Source organism: Narcine bancroftii, chromosome 1 (assembly GCF_036971445.1).
Source record: "Narcine bancroftii isolate sNarBan1 chromosome 1, sNarBan1.hap1, whole genome shotgun sequence".
Classification (NCBI taxonomy): domain Eukaryota; kingdom Metazoa; phylum Chordata; class Chondrichthyes; order Torpediniformes; family Narcinidae; genus Narcine; species Narcine bancroftii.
The window spans coordinates 337,939,688-337,960,270 of record NC_091469.1 but is presented as its reverse complement, the minus strand read 5'-3'; the positions used below and the strand labels follow the sequence as shown (position 1 = coordinate 337,960,270).

Here is a 20,583-nt window from a genome sequence, read left to right as displayed (position 1 = left end):
CCATGCTATATAAATTGTGAGCTATCAGCACGACAAAATTTCCCACGTTGTATAAATTGAGCGCTAATTCACTACCAACTTTAAAAAAATTATCCACAATTATTATTTATTGCTTGCACTTTCCACAGTCCCTGATAAAGGTTTATGTAGGTTGGCACAACAACAGGGGCTGAAGCTGTACATAAAGCTTGATTATGTTATAATTAGGTACGATTAATTTTGTTCACATACAAGATCATAATATATTGATCAAGATTTAAGGCAGGTTCACCATTACTCGATGCATCATGACATCACAAGTAGAAGGTAGAACAGTCCTAAGCCCCAAGGAAGGCTCCTTGCAAGTGTGGAAGTGTTCAGTGTCTTAGTTAGGAGGGTGGTCAAGTGTGAAAAGCCAAACCCTCAATCCTATCCCAAGACAAAAGGACACTGAATTTAATGAGATACGAGTGTGAAAGGAGCATCTGATTTATGGGTTTTTCCCAGAGACACAGAGAATCAGACATCCAGAACGGCTGGAAGATCATCAACTGTTAAAGACGCACTTTGGTCTGCCAGAAACCTGCTAACTTCCAGCACACAGAGATGCTGGTGAGGGAATGCTGCTGAATGACACATTCCAGGCTGCAGGAGTATGTGCTGAGGAACTAACTGAAGCTTGGTGCAGCTAATGCAAGGGCACAGTGGGGGCACCACAGTCTAGAGGCCTTCTGTTACCAGACATTCAGAGGTTGAGACCAAGACAAAACCTGTCAAACAACAAGAGGAGAAACAACGAGGTGCCCCAGTGGTAATGGTGCAAATTAAAATGAATGTAATATTTACAGTGATGGAAATGTATATGAAAATAATGATTGGAAGAAACTGAACGGTTTTCTTTCTGTAAATAATTTATTGTGAATAAAGTCGATTTTTGGATTTAAAAAAAACATTGAAATCAAAATGTAACCTATTCAACCACTACCTTGTTTGCATTCAAAATAGGCAACAGTAAACCCAGTGCAAGGGAATATCAATAGCTGCTTTCAGATGCATTATCCACCAAGAATGCGCCAAGAATGTGCCTGCAGAAGCCGATGCATACCTGTGGAATAGTCTTTCAGGTGGCAGCCCTGAAAGCGCTGCGCTGTCCACCTGAAAGGGACAGCTGCAGGAGAGGTGCCTCGAAGTGCACTCCGGCTCCTGTCGGCGAGGAACATGAGGGGCCTGTCAGGCGTGGGAATTTGGGTCACTGGCTGATTGTAATCAGCTCACTCCCAGCAGTCGCTTTCAGGCGGCTGCATTCAGGTGGCTCAGGAGACTGCTCAGATGCGGAGATTATACCTCCCTGAGGAAGTTTGGTGAGTACTCCTCCGAGCCGCATCAGACTCTTTCAGGTGGCCTCCCGACAGCTGCATTCGGGTAGAATATGCGGCTTTTCTGGCCACCTGAAAGAGGCCAATACTGCATAACCAAAATTTGGCACTGTGACACAGTCAGCTCTAACACATGCAAATTAAGGAACTCTAGATATTCTTACTTGATCCTGAATTCAACCCAGCGCAAAGCTTCTTGCACTGCAAACTTGAGTTACAATGGTACATGTAGAAATGTAAAATCAGGGAACTGGAACTTTAAAAACTTGGACTAATGTTAATCTCAATGATACAAAACAATCCACTACCAATACAGTCTGAAAAAGAAAGCATTACTTATAGCTTTGCTATTCAAATGATCTTCTAGTTAAGCCAAATTAGAGTCCTTGAACAGAAATTTATAGGTTTAACAGCCCTGAAATTTTCCAACATGACAATAATGGGATGCAACAGGAGGGTTCTCTTTGGCAAGGCTTGAAGAGAGAAATTCCCAACGAGAACATGAAATTCAACCAACTACGAAACAGAAAAGTTATGCTCGACAGAATGAGGCACCCTTGCCTCATGGGCATTGTTTTACATGCTCATGTCTGCAAATTCCCAAAGCGGGCATTATGTAAATCGTATCCACATTTTAAGAATGGTCTTGACTCATTAATAAGCCACAAAGCCTGGCAGGTTTATGCACTCAAGTGAATAGCTTGTGCTGTGCACAGATGGACCTGGAGTTACATCAGTTAAGATTTCTAGGCAACAAGAAATAGAACAGAGAACAGTACAGCATCCCAAGTTTATTTTCTGCAAATCCTACATGTCAAATTTGTCCAACTATAATTTACAGTTTTCTATATACCCCAAGGAGGCTCTTAGTTAACCTCTTTTCTCACTCTTCATCCCTTTAAACACTACTCTTCTATGCAAAAAGTGCAACTCTGAGATCAATATGCAAGTCAAATACTTTCCAGATCAAAATCTCTAGACCTTGAAACAGCACTGTCACTGTGCAGTCACTGTAGACACTTTAACATTGTCTTTTACATTGCATTAACCATACTGCCCAAAATGTAATCCAAGTCTTCAAATGCAAGGGGACTGAATTCACAGACCATAGAAAACATTTCTAAAAGACCTCCAGTCAGTTCTATACGGAAAGTGGAGCATGCAAGTGTAATGATCAGGGCAAATTACAAACCTCGCAGAGCAGAAAGGTATAGTGAGGAGAGAAAGCAATATTGATGACTGGATTCTAATGTGCCACAAGATCTCAACATGGCAATGTTATTACAATCACTCCTTGATGCATTAATAGAAAAATGACTGCAAGATGTACATGCCAGTGCTTGCTCTGCAATACTTTATATTAGAAGACTGTGCTAAGTGATGCAGATATTCAAAGTCCATCCTGATAAACGGAAAATACACCCTCAAATAATAGCCATTCAAAAGTGTTCTTTGACTGGAACTCCAACTCAAAAACAAGGCAACTCCTCACAATTGTGCAATGAGAACCATGTCAGGAGATGCCAATATGATAACACCAGCAAGCATTGGACTTTGCAAGTCAACTCTGCTTGATACATTCCACTGGTATTGAAATGGAAACTGAGAGAAGTGACAACATTCAAGCCAGAAATCCACTGACCACGTTACTCTAAGAATTCTACTTACCTATACAGGCATGAACTCTCACCGAGAGCTGTGTGCGCAGGATCATACTGTGCTTCTTTCCCCTCCTGCAAACAAAGAAAAATTAGGTTGTAAATAGAAGGAAAGAAAGTATTATGTTTAATATTTTGTTCAATGTAGAACCTCAAGAAGCCAACTACTGTATTTAGATTCCGATAAACTGAAGAATGCAAGTCAATGATAATAAAAACTCTGAAAACTGAAAAGGTGGGTAAAGCTCAGGAGGGCAGACATGACCTGTATGCAGAAAAAAAAAATTTAATTAGAGACCTTCCATCAAAGAAAGGAGCTGGTTCAGGAGGAAGGGAAGATGGGTGAGGACAATGGGATATTCTCCAATTGGATGGCCCTCCCAATCTCTTCTGCTTACCTGGATTAATTATTTTCTCTTATTCTAAAGGTTATCAGGCTCACCGTCATACTTTTCTTTAAACTAATGCTATCTGACCTGCTGAGTTTCTTCAATTCTGTCTTCTTTAATATGGTGGAGCTTAGCTCCACATTCTTTCATGTTCAGAAGGAGGGATGATCATATTGAAAGATGCTGAGGGACCATGCAAAGGTCACCTTGGAGAGGTTTTTACTGGTGGGAGAATCCCAAATAAGTGGGCACATGTTCAAGACAATGGGACAGTCATGTAAGAGGGAGGAATAGAGATTTTTTTTTGGTCAAAAGAAATCTTTGGAATTCTCTACCCCAAAAAGTTGAGAGGGCCAAGTCATGAAAGTACTTTATTTGGATGGAGACACATTCCAGATAGATTGAGGACTTAGAACCTTTGGTAAATTGGATTTGGAGGTTGATCAATCATAGTCATGCTGAATGGTGAGAGGCTAGGTGGCCTCCTCCTGCTATTTTCTTGTACTCTTGGATAACTTGGAGTCCCTCCACCAGCTATGCATTTGAAGAATCAATCCAATTTAGATGTCATGGGAAACTTCAACACTAGATGCCTTGCACACGGTATTACTGCCTACATTGGGAATCCCTTGCACTGATACTTCAGAAACATTGACATTTTATCTGCAATAATCTCACTTAATCCTCGGGAAGCTCACTTTAGATGGCTGCATCCACTGGAATGCCGAGTAATACATGGGAGCACTGTAACAGTTATGGGTGATTTGATCACTAATAGAACAGATTCAAACAACTGCAGATGCTAAAAGTTTGATAATTACAAAGAAAAAATGCTAAAAACATTGTCGAGATATTTGATTTATGCTCAAGTAAAAATAGACATGTGGTTTAAATGTTAGAATACATCAAGAGGCTTCTTCTTCAGGGAAGAAGCATGTACTTACATTTCCCAAAATGTACTTTTACACATTTTAAACTACTGATTAACTTGATGCACTTAAACAAACCAAGTTTCATGCCACAGAATAAAAGTAAATGCTTTCCATAAATACAACTGCAATTTTTGGTGCTTAGTCACATGAACCTCACATGAACCTTTTGCACAAACACAATCTGATTTTTTTTTCAAAACAGCCAATTTATTAAGTCTACTGGAATGACATTATTCCACAAATGACTAGTTTGGATTAAGGCTAGACAGAAAAACAATAACTTGCTCATCTACACACAATAATTCAAGGTTGGAATTAGGTTTCACTTGTCTCTTAGCAATGCAAGTGTACATTAATTTAAATGCGCAGTGAGCCAGACTGCCCATCTCTCAGATAAGTAGCAAAGGGAGCAGTGAGGAAATGATGAGGCAAGCTGAACTGGCCAAGTAGCTTGTTGAGCTAGTCATTTTTTTTGAGTGGGAACTTGGTCAGTCCTCTGCTCATTAGTGGGAGGTTGAATCTCCCAGGCCTCAAAGAATCCAAGTCGATTGAGATTTTGACCCAACTTGTTGAACTAGTCTAAATGTCAACCATTCATGGGGTCTTTGGATCAGCAAGAGCCTCCCAGAGCAGGAGACCAAGGCAGGTGAATTGTGCAACATTTTTCCTGCAACTGTAAGCCTAAATTACCTGTTCCTTGATTGCTGACATTTTGAACACACAAATAAGAAGCTGGTCCAAAAATTGTATTAAATTTCTGTTAAATTATTCACACTGTTTCCCACTGAATAATCAAAATGGAAACCTAGCCAATGTTCTCATTTTTTTTTGGAGGACAAGGGACAGGAGTGAGTACAAGGCCAGTCCCCACCCAAGAAAATTCAGAAGTGAGAAATGCCACCCAGGATATTAAAAAAAGAAGCAATGTCACCATGCATGAGTCAGTCACCTGCCCAAGTGATCAACACCAACTTCGTCTCGAGGTCAGCCCAGGTTTAGCAGGTCAGAGGACAATCGAGAAGCACATATTGCAGCAGCAAATTACTTGGTTGCAATCATTGGATCAGATGTACAGCCTACAGATTGATAGGTGTAATCTGATGTTAAAAGTTCAGAGATAAATACTGAAGTGGCACCAGCTCTTCTCCAAACCTCTCAATTAGGTCCCAGCCTTACAATTAATTCCTACTATATGCACTTCTCATGCTCACCCTTCAAGAAACAATTCCTCCTGTGTTTGTACAACCAAGTCTATAATTATTGCACAAGCCCACAGCTTTTCAGTATAGTGACAGCCTTACATCATTACAAAAGGGAGTCAAGAATGCTTACACATCTGTGATAACTAAAAATTTTAATTTGGCAACAATTTACGTGGATATGTGAAAGGAAAGTTTTACCCAATTGCAAATTTTACATAAGCCGCTTTCAGGTGGAATCACCTGGAGAATGCGGCTCTGGAGCTGGCTGCAAGTGTCTGCGAAAAGACATTCAGGTGGCAGCACTGAAGGTGGTGTTCTGCCATCTGAAAGGTCTGAAGTGGAGAGAGGGGCCACAGAGCAAATGCCAGCTCCTGAGTCTGGGCAGGGGCAGTAGTCTGACAGCTGGAGTACGGGGCTGAAGTGGCCATCTCCGAGAATCCTGACATTGAAAGATCTCACCTTTTAAATTTAATGGGATTTTGTAAGCCTCGTAGTATCCCGCCGGCCGCCCCAGCCCCATAGTCCCACAGCAGTGGACTGTCAGACAGCGGGGAGGGTAGGCGTCCGCAGCAGGAAGGATAGGTCTTGGCAGCGGAGCTGAGAGCAAGTCTCCAGCTGACTGTCAACAGCCTGCCCACTGCTAAGCACCTGAAAGCTGCTAACAGCTTTGCCTGAGCTGCTTTCAGGTGCAACAGGGGATTCTTTGAGCACGATATTATACCTACAGGAGAAGGGTTAGGTGGGTAAACTTCCTGGTCGGGTTTTCCACTTTCAGGTGGCCACCCAACAGCCGCATAGGAGTACAATAGGCTGCTTTACAGTCGGGTATTGTGGCCACCTGAAAGTGGGTATAGATAACAAAAGGGACAAGGTGACTGAAGAGGACATCAGAATGCTTAAAAAAACATGTCCAATCATCACCAACACCAAAGCAGAATTATTTGTGCCATTATGTTTGCACATGAGCAATGTTAAATCACATCCTTTTGTCCAGAGCAGGAATCTGGGTAAATGTGACTAATTGTGGATTAAAATAAGTTTCCCTCATCTCTTTTAACGGAACAGACCATGTTTAGTATTATCATATGCCGTGAACACAGTTTCCCAAAAATCTATTTGTTGAGGACCACTCAAATTAGCTATCACGCACTTCTTTCAAATCCTCCTTTGGACAATATTGTAATTTCCTCTTTCCTCCTCAGCTGGAATGGTAGGCCCATTGATTCTGTCCCATTCCCCTCAACCACATGGGTCAGTTCTTCACAAGATTGGAGCTAGGCCAGGATTTTGTTATTCTTTACTAATATTCCTCTTGTATTTTTTGGCTTAGGGATGGCAGTAAGGAAATTACATTTGGGCACAAATTCTCCAATGATAGCATGGCATAACCTTGTAGAACACTCCTCAGCCTCCTACATTCCACATTAGAATAAATTCAACCAATACATTCTCTCCAGATAACTGTATCAGGTCACACCCTGGTAAATCGGTTCAGCATTCATCCATGATAGATCAGACTTCACATGCAGGAACAGGTGGGCAGTATGAAGGTCAGATTTTATTTTAATAATACTGACTAGGGCAGGAGCCAAAAAGAATTAGAGATTACTTCTTGTTGATTGTCATCAACAGCACTTCTTGAATATATGCAAAATGGAAATCTTGGGTTTCCTGCAATCACCATTCATTGCAAATATTCCACTTTGAGAAATACGAACTATATTTTATGACTAAATTAAAATACAAAATAGAATGGATTCACATAAAGTAACAGCCTTTATGATTTAGTTTCATACCAATGCTTTGACAAACTTAAATCAAAGTTGGTGACAAATCTTCACAGCAAATTGAATCCCTTGAGATTGGAGAAATTCTTCCATCTGAATGTGTTCCTCTTGATCTTTAATTTTTATTTAAATTCAAATATTTTTAAAAAAAATCTGAGTTCCTTCACCATAATTATACCTGCCTTATTAAATTATCTGCTAGGTTTCAACTGGAGATGGTTGCGCTGCCTCCTTCCATTGAAGATCACATGCTCCAAAATTACATGAACCACTGCCTTAGTAACCTTCTTCGTGGATGATGTTCAAAAGGTGCAAGGAACTAAAACTTTAGTCTGAACAAGAACAAGCAGTCATACATCTTTCTTGTATTCCATTTGCTTTTTCAAGTGCACATTGATCTGAATACCTAGATTTTCTGTACTTCTACATTGGTAACCATATATTAAAGCAAATATCACCTCATTTTACAGACATTCAGGTACCCACTTTGGGCTCGCTCTAGCATCTTATCAATATTTCCTACCAGGTTTCTTTCATCAGGTTTAGTTATTAAGCCTCCGATGACAGAATCCTTTGCAAATACTCTTTAGAATCAAATCCAGATCATTGGTACATTCAGCAAATAGAAACAGACCCGCAATTGATTTGTGCATTACACAGAGAGGGAATATTAAAAAAGCAAATTTAAGAATTCTACCTTAGAAATTATTTTATTCAAATTTACTCGTTTCCCAATTCCTATCAAAACAATATACATCATCACTTCCGGTCTGATTATTCTGTGGTTTTAATATCGATATTTAGTATTTTTGTAAAATTTCTGCTACACCTAATCTAGTGTAGTATTGGTATGTAGTCAAACCTTATCGATACCTCATGGTGAAAAGACTGCAAATGCAGAAAAAATAAAATCAAAACTTGAAAACACAAGCTCAAAATGCTCAGGTCAGGCAGCATCTGTGGAAAGGAAAGCAGAACTAATATTTCAGACCCAATGTTGGTCATTCTGAATAAAGGTTGCAGATCTGAAACATTAATTTTGTTTCTCTTTCCATAAATGCTGCTTGTTTCAATGAACATTTTCAATAATTTGTCATAGCATTTCTAAAATGATTAAAACCAGGATGCAATGTTCCTTCATCTTCTTTCCTCCATGTTCCAATTGAAGCAGTAGCTGCAAGCTAAGCAATAGACTGTGCATTTTCTTCAAGACTTCATGAAAGGTTAGGCAAAAAAGAACACCAGGTTACAAATGAGGACTTTCAACAGACCCCGACAAAATATCCTGTAACAATGAACCACATCAACACCATTGTTAAATAATCTACTGGGATCATTTAGGAACCAATACATTCTGACCTTTGCTGGAATCAGTTATCAGTTAATGAAATAGTGCGACCCTAATGTATGTGAAATTTAGGTTTTAAATGACTTGCAGTTCTGACGTGCAATCTTTAAAGGGAAAGGTCTTTTCTACACTCACTGCCATTTGAGCAAATCTGTCACACTATTCTCTAACCCCAAAAAGAAATTTGATCTCAGATTGTTATATGACACCATTTTTGTTATTTTGCTCAGAGGTAGTGTTGATGGAAGGGTTTGATGGTTGCCAGAACAGCCGCAACACTTTCATTTCTCAACTCATACACATGGGAAATAATGTTGGTTGCAATCATTACTGTTGGACAATTTTAGGCAGAATCTTGCTGTTACAAAGAAAAAGGCAATTTATTCACTGCTCAAATGTAGAATGAGCATTCAACAAATTGGAGCTTGCATGACATTCCAATTACAGCAGAAATCATTACAATTCCTCTTCCATAACATTTAATAAATATAATTTTTATTTTAAAACATAAAATTTGATCACTCTCCCCCCCCTCCTCCAAGCAGGTGATAAAGATTGCAGTAGATAGACAAATGTAGACCAATTCAAGAAAATTGTCAGTCTATAGAATCCAAATCATGCAACGGGAAGGAATGCTGTTTTACTTATTATTTCAAACAGCTAAATAAAACTAAGAAGACAATCTCCCACTCCTACAAAATTCCATTTCTAAAATCTCAAAAAGTAAAATAGAGTTTGTCTTCAAAATCTTACAGGTAATACCACTCTTGCAAATTTGCAAAACATCTCAATCTTCTCAACTCCAACAACATCCATTTAATTGTTCCTTCCCCAGTGAAAACTGATAAATCTAGACTCCAAATTGAATTACAATTTGGAACAGTCAGGCATACGATAATAGTTTTATAATATGGGCATGGAGAGAAAGGTAGTTTGAAGACCATTACGTTCAAACCTTGGTTCAGCAGACAAAAATTGTAGAGTTTAGGAGCAGACTCAGCCTCTCACAATTGTGCTAAGACTCAGTTACATTATTTCTTCCTACAAGATGGCTGGATTCAAAAAGCCAACAAAATCATTCGTCTTTCCATATGCAATGTAAATGTCTGGCATTTTATGCAGTAATACACCCAAAAGGCTTGCAGTGACTAGCTTGTCAACAGTTTCAATCTCCTGTTTTTTCTGCTCTTCCCAAAGTGAGTAAATCAATTATAGAACAAGATTGAGCTTTAATTTTACAAGTGGCTGTAGCTCTGAGATAAGGATGTTGCTAGGAGTTTCATCTGGTCATCTTCATGGCAATGACCCTTGCCCCCTTCAACATGGGGATGAATTCCAGTGCAGGCAATGTATCACATATTATAAGGTGATTACTGAAAATGCTCAACTAATCAGCTCTTAGAAGCCCTGACAGACAGCAGCTGATGTCTGGCATAAAAACAAAAATAAACTTGAGCATTCATATGCTCTGACACCAATTCCATTGAGTAAATAAAAAAAGTAATTTAACCACCCCCTAGGAAAAATAGATATAATTTCTCATGAACTGGAAAGGAACCCGTCCTCCAAATGCAATGTAAACTAGGGAATAAAGCCAACAGACCAGCATGTATGAACTGAAGACAATCCTTCCTTCAGCACATATTAAATATTCAAATCGTCAAACACACTTGTGTTCAGAGTGATATTTTACTTAGGGGCATTCAACATTGTCTTTACAGACACGAGATTGTCTCCCCTTCCAAATTGTTGGTGATCATGAGCCAGCAATGCTGTTGTAGTGAACTGGGAATTCACAACTGATGTGATGTCCTGAGGGCTGGCTCCTCCCCCAACTCCACCCCCACATATCCCGATTTAAACCCTGGATCCCCGCCAAACCCCAGTTCAGTCCAAAGACTATTGTGTTATCCTTACTGAATAAAAGTGTGTTGTACTCTCTCTGGTCTTGAGTGCTCTCAGTCACAGTACAATTTTATTCAGTAAGAAAAGGATGGAAGCTCTTGAAACCAGTGATGCTTCTAATCGACCTTCTGTCCCCAGAGGAATTCACATATTGGCTGGAGTGCTTCCAAATGTACCTGGCAGCCACACAAACTGCCTACTCTACAGATGAACTCCAGAGATCGGTGGTCCTCATGAGTCGGACCTAAAGGATTCCCGATCATCAGGGACTGCACTACTTATGAGTCAGCCTCAAAAGGCTGAAGGCTCGCTACACAAGGCCTCAAAACATCATCCTATTGAGGCATCAGCTCTTGGAATGGAGGTAGCAGCCTGGTGAGTGCATTGATGATTTTGTCCTCATTCTACAAGAACTCGCGAGGAACTGCGGGTACGATGACGGCACAGCCCGGGAATAGGAAGATTAGCAGATCCGGTCCGGGATGTTCTTGTCAGTGCTGTGAGGTCCACGTATATCAGGCAATGGTTGCTGTAGCAAGGCAGCGCCACGCTGTCTGACAACATGCAACCAGCCAAGACACAGGAAATGGCCCAACTGGGAGCTAATAACCTGGAAGGCACCCTCCAAGGCTATCTGGTTCCTAGAGCGGCTCCACATGCGGCATCGGCCCTAACGATAACAGCCTCTGGCAGCAAAGGATGCTTCTTCTGTGGTCGATAGGAGCACCCAAGAACTCTATGCCCTGCTGAAGTCTCCATCTGCTCCGGTTTGGTAAGAAGGGGAACTGGGTGAAGGTCTGCAGGGTGAAGGGGAGCGCTGAGAGATCCAATGTATGTGTGACCCCCGCTGGGCTGACTGAAGCGAGTCCAAAGCCCAAACCCACGACCTCCCCATGCCAGTGCGGTGTGCCATGGCCTTCCTATGGGGCCCCATGGTGAGGGCAGCAATGGGGAAAACCCCAGTGGCCATCTCGCCCATTAGAAACTGACACCATCCTCATCAGGTGAAATGGGGGTGCGGCCATGTCGTCACACCACATGGTCTCCACTATCTTGCCAGGAGGGTGGTCATCTTGCCATGCCTCATGGTCCCCACCATCTTTGAAGTCCTGCCACTGATGGTGCTGAACCAGGAGATACCACACCAACTGACAATTCCATGATCAAGATGAGGGTTAATGGACAAACTGAAATGTTTAATTGACTCTGGCTCAACTGAGAGCTTCATAGACGCAGAGACAATCCAAAAACTTAATCTTAAAGTGTATCCTTCTAATTATCGTATTTTTTTAGCGTCCCATATGCAGTCTGTAAGTATTCAAGAACATTGTCTGGTTCATTCATCTTTGCAGGAGGGGGAATTCTGTAAATTCAGAATGTACTTAAGAATTTATGTGCACCAGTTTTGTTGGGTCTTGACTTCTTGTGTCACTTTCAAAATGTGACCCTGAAGTATTCTGATCCTCTTCCTCCCATTATGGTTCAGAACAGAAGGCCCCAAAACTTTGATGCCTCTTGTTATCTCCACACCCTGATTATAGATCCACTTCTGCTGTTCCTGAATCTAAGCACCCATTGCAGATCAATTGGTATGAAACTCAGGCTCTACAATGCAGAGGACTGGGCATTCATCAAGGCTGAGACACAGTGACTGCTGGATGAGAACATTATCAAGCACAGAACCAATCCATGGACAGCTCAGGTAGTAGTGGTAAAGGCAAAAGTCCAGGCTAGTAATTGACTATAGCTAAACCATTAATCGTTTTACACTCCTGGACGCATACCCTCTCTGTCATATTTTGGACATGGAAGGAAATTGCGCAGTACAAGATTTATTCAACTATTCACCTTAAAGCTGCTTACCACCAGTTGCCAATTTGTTCTGAGGACTGCCTTTTAGGCTAATGGCAAACTAACAGTTCTAGAGGGTTCCATTTGGTATCACAAATGGAGTCTCAATCTTCCAGAGACAAATTGACCAAATGGTGGATGAATTTAAGTTGAGGCCACCTTCCCTTACCTCGAAAACATTACCATTTGTGGCTACTCTCTGGAGGACCATGATGCCAATCTCCAGCATTTTCTCCATGCAGCTGAGGCCCAGAACCTTACTTACAACAACTGTAATTAAGTGTCAGGGCTAAACGGCTAGCCATCTTGGGATACATGGTGGAGCATGGCATCCTTGGTCCCAACTTCGACAGGATGTTCCCCCTGCTGGAACTCCCAATCCAGAGGACCAAGAAAGCTTTGAGGTGGTGCCTGGACTTCTCATTTTACACCCAATATGTCCCTCAATATACAGACAAGGTTTGTCCTCCCTTAAAAACCACCTTCTTCCCACTAACAGCTGTAGCTCAAAATACTTTCAACTATGTCAGAAGACACATTGTGAAGGCCACTATACATGAGGACCTTTCCAGGTGGAAAGTAATGCTTCAGACGTGTCCTGGCTATGACACTTAATTAGGTATGTAGGCCGGTTGCATTTTTTTTCCAGAACTCTACAAGGGCACGAGCTTAGAAACCCATCAGTGGGGAAAGAGGCCATCAGGCACTGGAGGCACTATCTGGTGGGCAAAAAAGTCATACTCCTCACAGACCAGCAATCAGTAGCATTATATTCAATAATACAAAATTGGAAAAAATTTAAAAATCACTTAGATGAGGAACAACTATGATATAGTCTACCGACCTGGTTCCCTCAATGAGCCTCCAGATGCCCTGTCCAAGGAAGCTGTGACTTTGCAGTCACTGCTCAATGAGCTCTGCCACCCAGGCATCACACAAATGGCTCACTTTGTCAAGGCACGCAATTTACCCTACTCAATTGAGGATGTCAGGGAAATGACCAGGTCCTGCCAGGTTTGCACGGAGTGCAAGCTGCACTTCTGCCACCCCAACAAAGTGCACCTGATAAAGGCATCCCAGCCCTTCAAACGACAGTGTCAATTTCAGGGTCCCCTCCCCTCTGTGAACGGGAACATCCACCTCCTCATGGTCATCGATGAGTACTCTCATTTCATGTTCATCATTCCCTGCCTGGACACATCCACGCCGTCCATCATTAGGGCCCTCAACTCCATTTTTGCCATGTTCAGGTATCCTGGCTATATCTGGGGATCATCATTTATGAAAGAGGAGCTGCCTCAGTTCCTGCTGGCAAGTGGCATCACATCCAGCAGGACGACCAGCTACAACCCCTAGGGAAACAGAAAGGTTGAGAAGGAGACTGCCACTATTTGGAAGGACGTAAAATTGGCCCTCTGGTCCAAAGGACTTCCAGACTCATGTTGGCAGGATGTCCTACCCATGGTGCTCCACTCCATTAATTCATTTACTCTGCACTGCGACCAATGCAACTCCTCATGAGCTGGTGTTTTCTTTTGAGAGAAAGTTAACGTCAGGGACTACCCTCCCAACTTGGCTTACAACACCAAGACCAGTTCTGCTTCAAAAGCACGCAAGGAGGAGCAAAACCAACCTCTGGTCGAGAGAGTGCACCTACTCCACACCATCCCCACTTCTGCCTGTGTGGCAGGGAGAACATCTCAATCAAGGCCCTGGCACCTGCTGGAATGGAGGGTTCATCACCTCAAGGAAGCCAGGACCTACCCATAGTTCCCTGGGGAACAGCAAGGGACTCAGCTGAGATGACTCAGGAAGTAGTTCCAGCCACTCCTCAATGAGAGCTGGACACCCCGAGGTCACAGAACCACTGGAGGATCAGAAAGTCCAGCGCCCATCTGCACTACAGCGCTCTGCCTGCATCTCCAGACCTCCTGACAGGATGAATTTGTAAGTAGTGTAAAAAAATTTCTATGACTATACTATGCTCTCTGTTTCACCTGTAGACTTCATTCAAAAGGAAGGGGTGAACTGGGAATTCACTACTGATGTGATGTCCTAAGGACTGGCTCCTGTCCTGACTCTGCCCTCGCATATGCCAAAATAAACCCTGGATCCCCACCAAATCCCCAGTTCAGTCCAAAGACTATTGTGTTATTCTTACTGAATAAAAGTGTGTTGTACCCTCTCTCTCTCTGGTCTTGAGTACTCTTAGTCACGCTACAGCTGTATAACAGATGTCATTCACTGCCCTCCTCTTTTCTCCACTGCAGTTTTACTATAGTTCCCATATCTCATTTTATTGTTCTAATCGGTTACCAGAAACATTCAGATCAATACAGATTTGGTTGTTCCAAATGACCAAGACACTTAACATCCCACTCTTAACATATTAAAGTATCACCAGTACAGTACTACTTGGCTCACAATGCAGTTGAGTTAGAACTGGTCCTGGTCTTGTCACATACGTGACCAGATAAACATTTCAGGTCAGGAGACGATTTACAATGGATCATCAACCAGCAAATGATACAGTTCAGATACACTCCGTATTTAACACAGTGGAATAAATGGAAAGTCTATGAATAATTTTGATAAATATGCATATTAGATAGCTTTGTTTTCAGTTGCCCATATTTGAGTAAATTTTCAGAAAAACTACTAACCAAGCATGTAGTTAAAAGTAGGAAGTTTACATTGCTGACATCATTGAACCCTACATCCAAAATGGAATACGATCATTGTCTTAATGGGAGACCCCACTCTGCTCTCTTATGTGTTGTTCTGATCTACATTCTACACAAGGTCAAACAGGTGAAGGGCACACCACATGTGAAAGACGCATTTGAAGTTAGGAGAGCCAAATGTCAAGAGTAGGCCTAAAAATGCTCTGTTGAAAGAATCCTCAAATTTTTTCCAGAATGCAGCTGATTCTAACTCATTCAAGTGCATTTTAAAAGTCTCAGGAGAAAGTAAATAGACTACAAGAGCAGCTTGGCGATTCTAATATATTAAAACATACAGCTTTGTAAACTGAATTAAGCACTCAAGTACTTGCTTGAAATAAGCATTATGCAGAGCTCAATAATACTTTGAAATTATGGCAGAATTTCAAGGAAACAGAATGGTAACTAAAAAAAATCAAGTGGTCATGAATCAGGGTGCCAAAGTCTTGTGGTCAGGTGACTTATTTCAACCAAAGGGAATTTCCCTGTTTCAGATGTTCTCTTTTCCAAACAATATGATTTTTGGCCTATGATTTCAGGACCTTGAGAAACCCATCAATGGTGAGACATTAAACAGGCTACAACCTGGAAAAGAATTGGAGGGAAAACTTCAAGAATAGATTTATTCTGTGACAAAGACCAGAGTTACTGCATCAGCAACACCAGGATACTACTATTGACCTCATCGAATAAAAGGTCAGAGACATGTACCTCTTGGCACCTGATAATCAATTTTTACCATCAGTACAGAATAAATCAGATTATAAAATTAAATAGATATTGGCATGAAACTGACATATTTCAATGAGATTTTGCCCCTCGCCAAAAATATATGCATTGACAAAACATTTTATTACTAAGATCATCTGAAGATCACTAAATAACTCCACCCCAAACTGCTGTTTCATGGAAATAATCAGATACCTTAACATATCTAGGGGCCATTACAAAGAACTTAGCATGAGTTACAATTTCAAAAGCAAGTTCAAGATCCAGATAACTCATTGCCATTCTTTACATTTTTCTACTCCCCTCTGTCCCGAAACACTGTCAACGGTCTGTTCTCACCTTAATGGCTTCAAAGCTCAAAAAAGCAGGAACCTGAAACAATCTCTCAAGATATGATCTTTACCATAGCTAATAACCATCCATCAGCAATCAGACACCTGTACCAACCAACAAAAACAACTTTGTATCAAAGAGGATACCAGTTCGCAGTACCTACATTGTTCAAGTTCCATTGAATTTGTTCAGACATCAACTCAATCAAGTCTCCTTAACTTTCTCTCCTATCACAAGTTCAAAATATGTTACTACATTGCATTTTTGCTGGAGAAAACAATTCATTTTTTTCTCTCTCTGTGCTACTGAACATGAAAGGGATCCATACTTAACACCCCTCGCCTTTCCACTTCACCAATAGGTTCTTCAGCCTTCAAGTCATGTGCTTCAGCTTCATTTAATAGAGAGTTGGTGTACCAGTAAAAGAGGTGTGGCCAACAGCTGAATGTTGACATAATTGAGTACAGGATGAACAATTCCACTTGAATAATTTGGTAACTGACTGACTTTTAATTGTCAACACAAAGATCATTTTGTTCTGTTGTATGCAAGTGCCATTGCCATCCCCATCCCCCATGCTCTAAGTTGAATAGAGAAAGAATGAATAGATTTGTCTGTGCTCACACCTAATCCTCATACAAGATCTGGGAACAGTATGGATACATTCAGTTAGATTACTGCTTTGATAAAAGATAGACACATGATCCAACTGGTCTGGCAGCTGTGGATTATAAACTGCTAAATTGAAGTGCAAAAGTTTTTAAGTTGTCTGTCACAATGCTTTAAACCCATCTGGTCTGAAAAAAATAATACAAAGCTGACAGAAAGATTTCTTCCTGCTCCATCTCAGCTCTGACATTCTATTTCGTAACCTTGTCATCCTTTGCTCCATGAAATTTCTCCTCATGCTACTTGGGTACCGCGAGTGCCATGAATGGCACTCTGATGGACAGGAGAAACTGTCCAATCATTGCACATTTATAGACAAAAGGGCAAGCCAACAAGCTATAATACATGCATATTTCAAATTGTTCATCCTGTAAATTATTCCCCCACTCCATCTTTCTGCCAAACCTTTAATACCAACATAGCCTTTGGATGAAATGCAAGACATTAAAGTACAGCACGAAGTATATGTAGTAATGCGGAGATGGAAACATCAGAAGATCTCATTTTTTTCATAATTTGGCAGAAATTTGTTTAAAATATCTTCAACATTGACCTATAGTCACATCCAGAAGATGCACCAAATTATAGGACAAGGATTTTGCATGCCAAATGACACAGTAAAACCTTTGTCTCAGCTGTAATCACCAGCGCTCAATCCAGTCAGCCTATAAAAAGTCATCACCTCTGATACCCCCTGACTAGAAGGAATGTAAAATTAATTGTGCAGTCAGCTACAAGTTAATTATTGTTGCTGGCTCTTGTTCTCAATTGGCAGCTGCTTGGCTTCCCTCCTTGTTATCTCGACAGCCACTCCAGGTCAAGGTCACAAAAAGAAACCAGGAAATTGATTTTAAAAAAGTTAAATTGAATTCATCTGATGTTAACCCCACAAAAATCAGATGTTAGAAGAATGAAAACCTTCCAGTGTTCAGATTCTAGAAATTATTTCTCCAGATTAACATGGCTTAAATTTGCCACAGGTTAGGCATTGCACATGCTGCAATTGTTTGATCTGCAGTGTTTGAATTCTGCATCTGATTTATACATGGAGCAGTGACTGCTAAAAAGGTGGGCCAGAAAATTGGATGGGAGAGATCACTACTTGCACAAATTTCTTCAATGCATCTCAAAGTTTCCCAAACTGTAAAAGTCCAATATAGTAACAATATTTTATATACATTTGATATTTTTTCAAGTATTTGCTCCAAAGATTTCAGATGTTCAGCCTCAGAGCATACCCAAGTTGTCCGCATCCTTGTGAATGGCAGTACACGTACTCCCTGACTTGTGATCTATGTGACTTGTACCCCTCGGACCAATTTTTTTTAAATATAAAATTTACAGTTTATGTTTGCTGTCTCCTAATGCACTGGATTTGATTTTGCAGCAAGTTGTCATTTAAGCCTAGCCACAGCTGTCAGGTATCTTTTGTTATTTCCATTGTCGAATCTTCACTTTGACCAAAAGATGGCTTTCTGCAGGTTATACCTGCTCCTTGTGTCGCATTCTAGATCTCTTCACTGGGATCTCAGCAGGCTCGAGATTTAATTGTTCATCCAGAATTTGCTTCTCTTTGTGAGGAAATACTTGTGTGATTTATACACATGAAAATAAAATTGTCATCGGAAGGGTTAGAATTTATGGGAACACCCCAAAGCACTCCTATTACAAGACCCACATTAAGTTTACCACCTCAAATAAAAGGGAAACTGAATCACCAATAAAAATAACCCACTTCAGATTATTGAACATAGAGATACAAGTACATAGTCTCCTTGTTAGCTCACTTCACTTAGTTGTGTACCCTGTACAAGGGATGCTCGATAGATGGAAGAACCTATTAAAAGGCTTCCAGGTCAAGGCAATAGATTATTTTTAATTAAAAAGGTGAAAGCAGAGTTTGTAATTTGCAATGTCACTGTGCTACCTAATCAATTGTAAAATATTACAATAAGTACAAACTCACTCCTGAATTACAACTTGCTGTAGATTTTATACTTGACTGAAAAAGTATTTAGCCACTGATTTCAAAGTTATACATTTCTATTTTACATATTCCCACAGGAGGTGCTGCAGGAAGTGGGACCCCTGCCAAACAGGCTCTGAAGTAACAAAATCAAGATACTTCATGCCCAGTGCCCTTAAATAATCTACTCCAAATTTTACTGTATATTATGGATCTCCTACTCTTGTGGTCTTAAAAAGTTAATTGGATAAAGATTCACTACCTCATAAATTCAATACCTGTTGCTGGTTTTGGCCTCCATCCCATTCCTGTGGATCCAGATGGCAGATCATCTTTAAAGCATCAAGAGATTGGAACAGAAGAGGGTAATTCAATGTCCTTGGGAAACAACCACAATCGTCATTTATATCTGCCTTTTAAATCCTCAATAGTCAACTTCACCCTTCTCCCAAAAGGTGCCGACACCATTGAGCCAGGATTGTTTCGGCACCAAATCACACATGGAATGGTGACTATAATTGAAGGAGCAAAAATAGACAAATCCCACTTCCCAATGACCTCTCCTGGAAGTAGAGCAAATGGTGAACTCTGATTAGGATTTATTGCAAATCATCTCCACAGACGGTCAATTAATTCAGCAAAGCTTTTGGCCTAGCCTCAAGTTTAATGTATGGAAAAGATTGAACAAAATAACAGATGGCAATTAGAACCCTGGAAGCTGCATCCTTGGAAGAAGCCATTATTTTAGGGCATAAATTTGTTGTATATAATTTTAACTTTTTTCTCTATTGGGAAAAAATAGTTTGTCCATAAAATGTAGAGTTAGGGAGGTAGCTGTGATTATACTGCACACTTCTCTCAATCTCCCTTCAGGTGTTTCCATTCACTGCTGCACTCTCTAACCAGAAAAGTACAAAACTGACTGGATCTCAACCCATTGACAATTCAGTAGGCACAAAAAAATGAACCTCTCTGGCTTGCCTTCAGAGGAGCACAATTTCATCCTCTCTCCAGGGGCAAGTGTGGTATGCGGCAGCAGTGCAAAGTCAATAGAAAAAAAAAACTGTAGAAACAGAATACAGCAGGCTGCTGAGGTAGAATTCTTCATCTCTCGAAACAAAGCAACTGGTCATCAACAGACTACTTCCTCAGAATCCTGCACCTTGTGAGAAAGTGAAAATGCAGTCTGGAGTGCCAATGTAAAAATCAAAACACTTTAATATGTTTACCAGGGTGTAACAGTGCAAATAAATAACATTTCACCAGAGAATCTCTCAGCAGAAAAACAAAAGATGTGGATTCAAGTTTAATTGGTTTGTCCTGGCTCTAACAATTTTAGCATTTGCCCCAAGGCTCAGTAATAAACAGAACTTGAGCCAGAATTTGAAAGGACTGGTAACAGAAGGTTACATAGAACACTATAGCACAGTACAGGCCCTTTGGCCCTCGATGTTGTGCTGACCCATATATTCCTTTCTAAAAATGTACTAAATCCTCCCAACACCAGAAGGTTCCATTTTTCTTTCATCCACTTGTCTGAGTCTACTAAATATCTCCAGTGTTTCATCTTCTACCACCATCCCCAGCAAGGCAATCCAGGCACCCACAACTCATAAATTAAACTTTCATGTCTCTCCTAAACTTCCCCCCCCCCTTAAATTTATATACGTCCTCTAGTGTTTGCTGATCCGGCCCTATCTATGCCTCTCAATCTTCTAGACCTCTATCAAGTCTCC

The 20,583-nt window shown here is 40.8% G+C and overlaps 1 protein-coding gene across 8 annotated transcripts in view; it reads right to left on the bottom strand.

Moving 5' to 3' along the window:
• Window positions 1-20,583, bottom strand: part of fhod3b (formin homology 2 domain containing 3b) — a 669,782-nt gene that overhangs the window by 595,526 nt on the left and 53,673 nt on the right. For all 8 annotated transcript variants that reach the window (XM_069909515.1, XM_069909535.1, XM_069909544.1 and 5 more), the window contains exon 3: window positions 3,024-3,088. In XM_069909515.1, coding sequence (XP_069765616.1) covers window positions 3,024-3,088 — 65 coding nt within the window. The remainder of the gene's footprint in view (window positions 1-3,023; window positions 3,089-20,583) is intronic.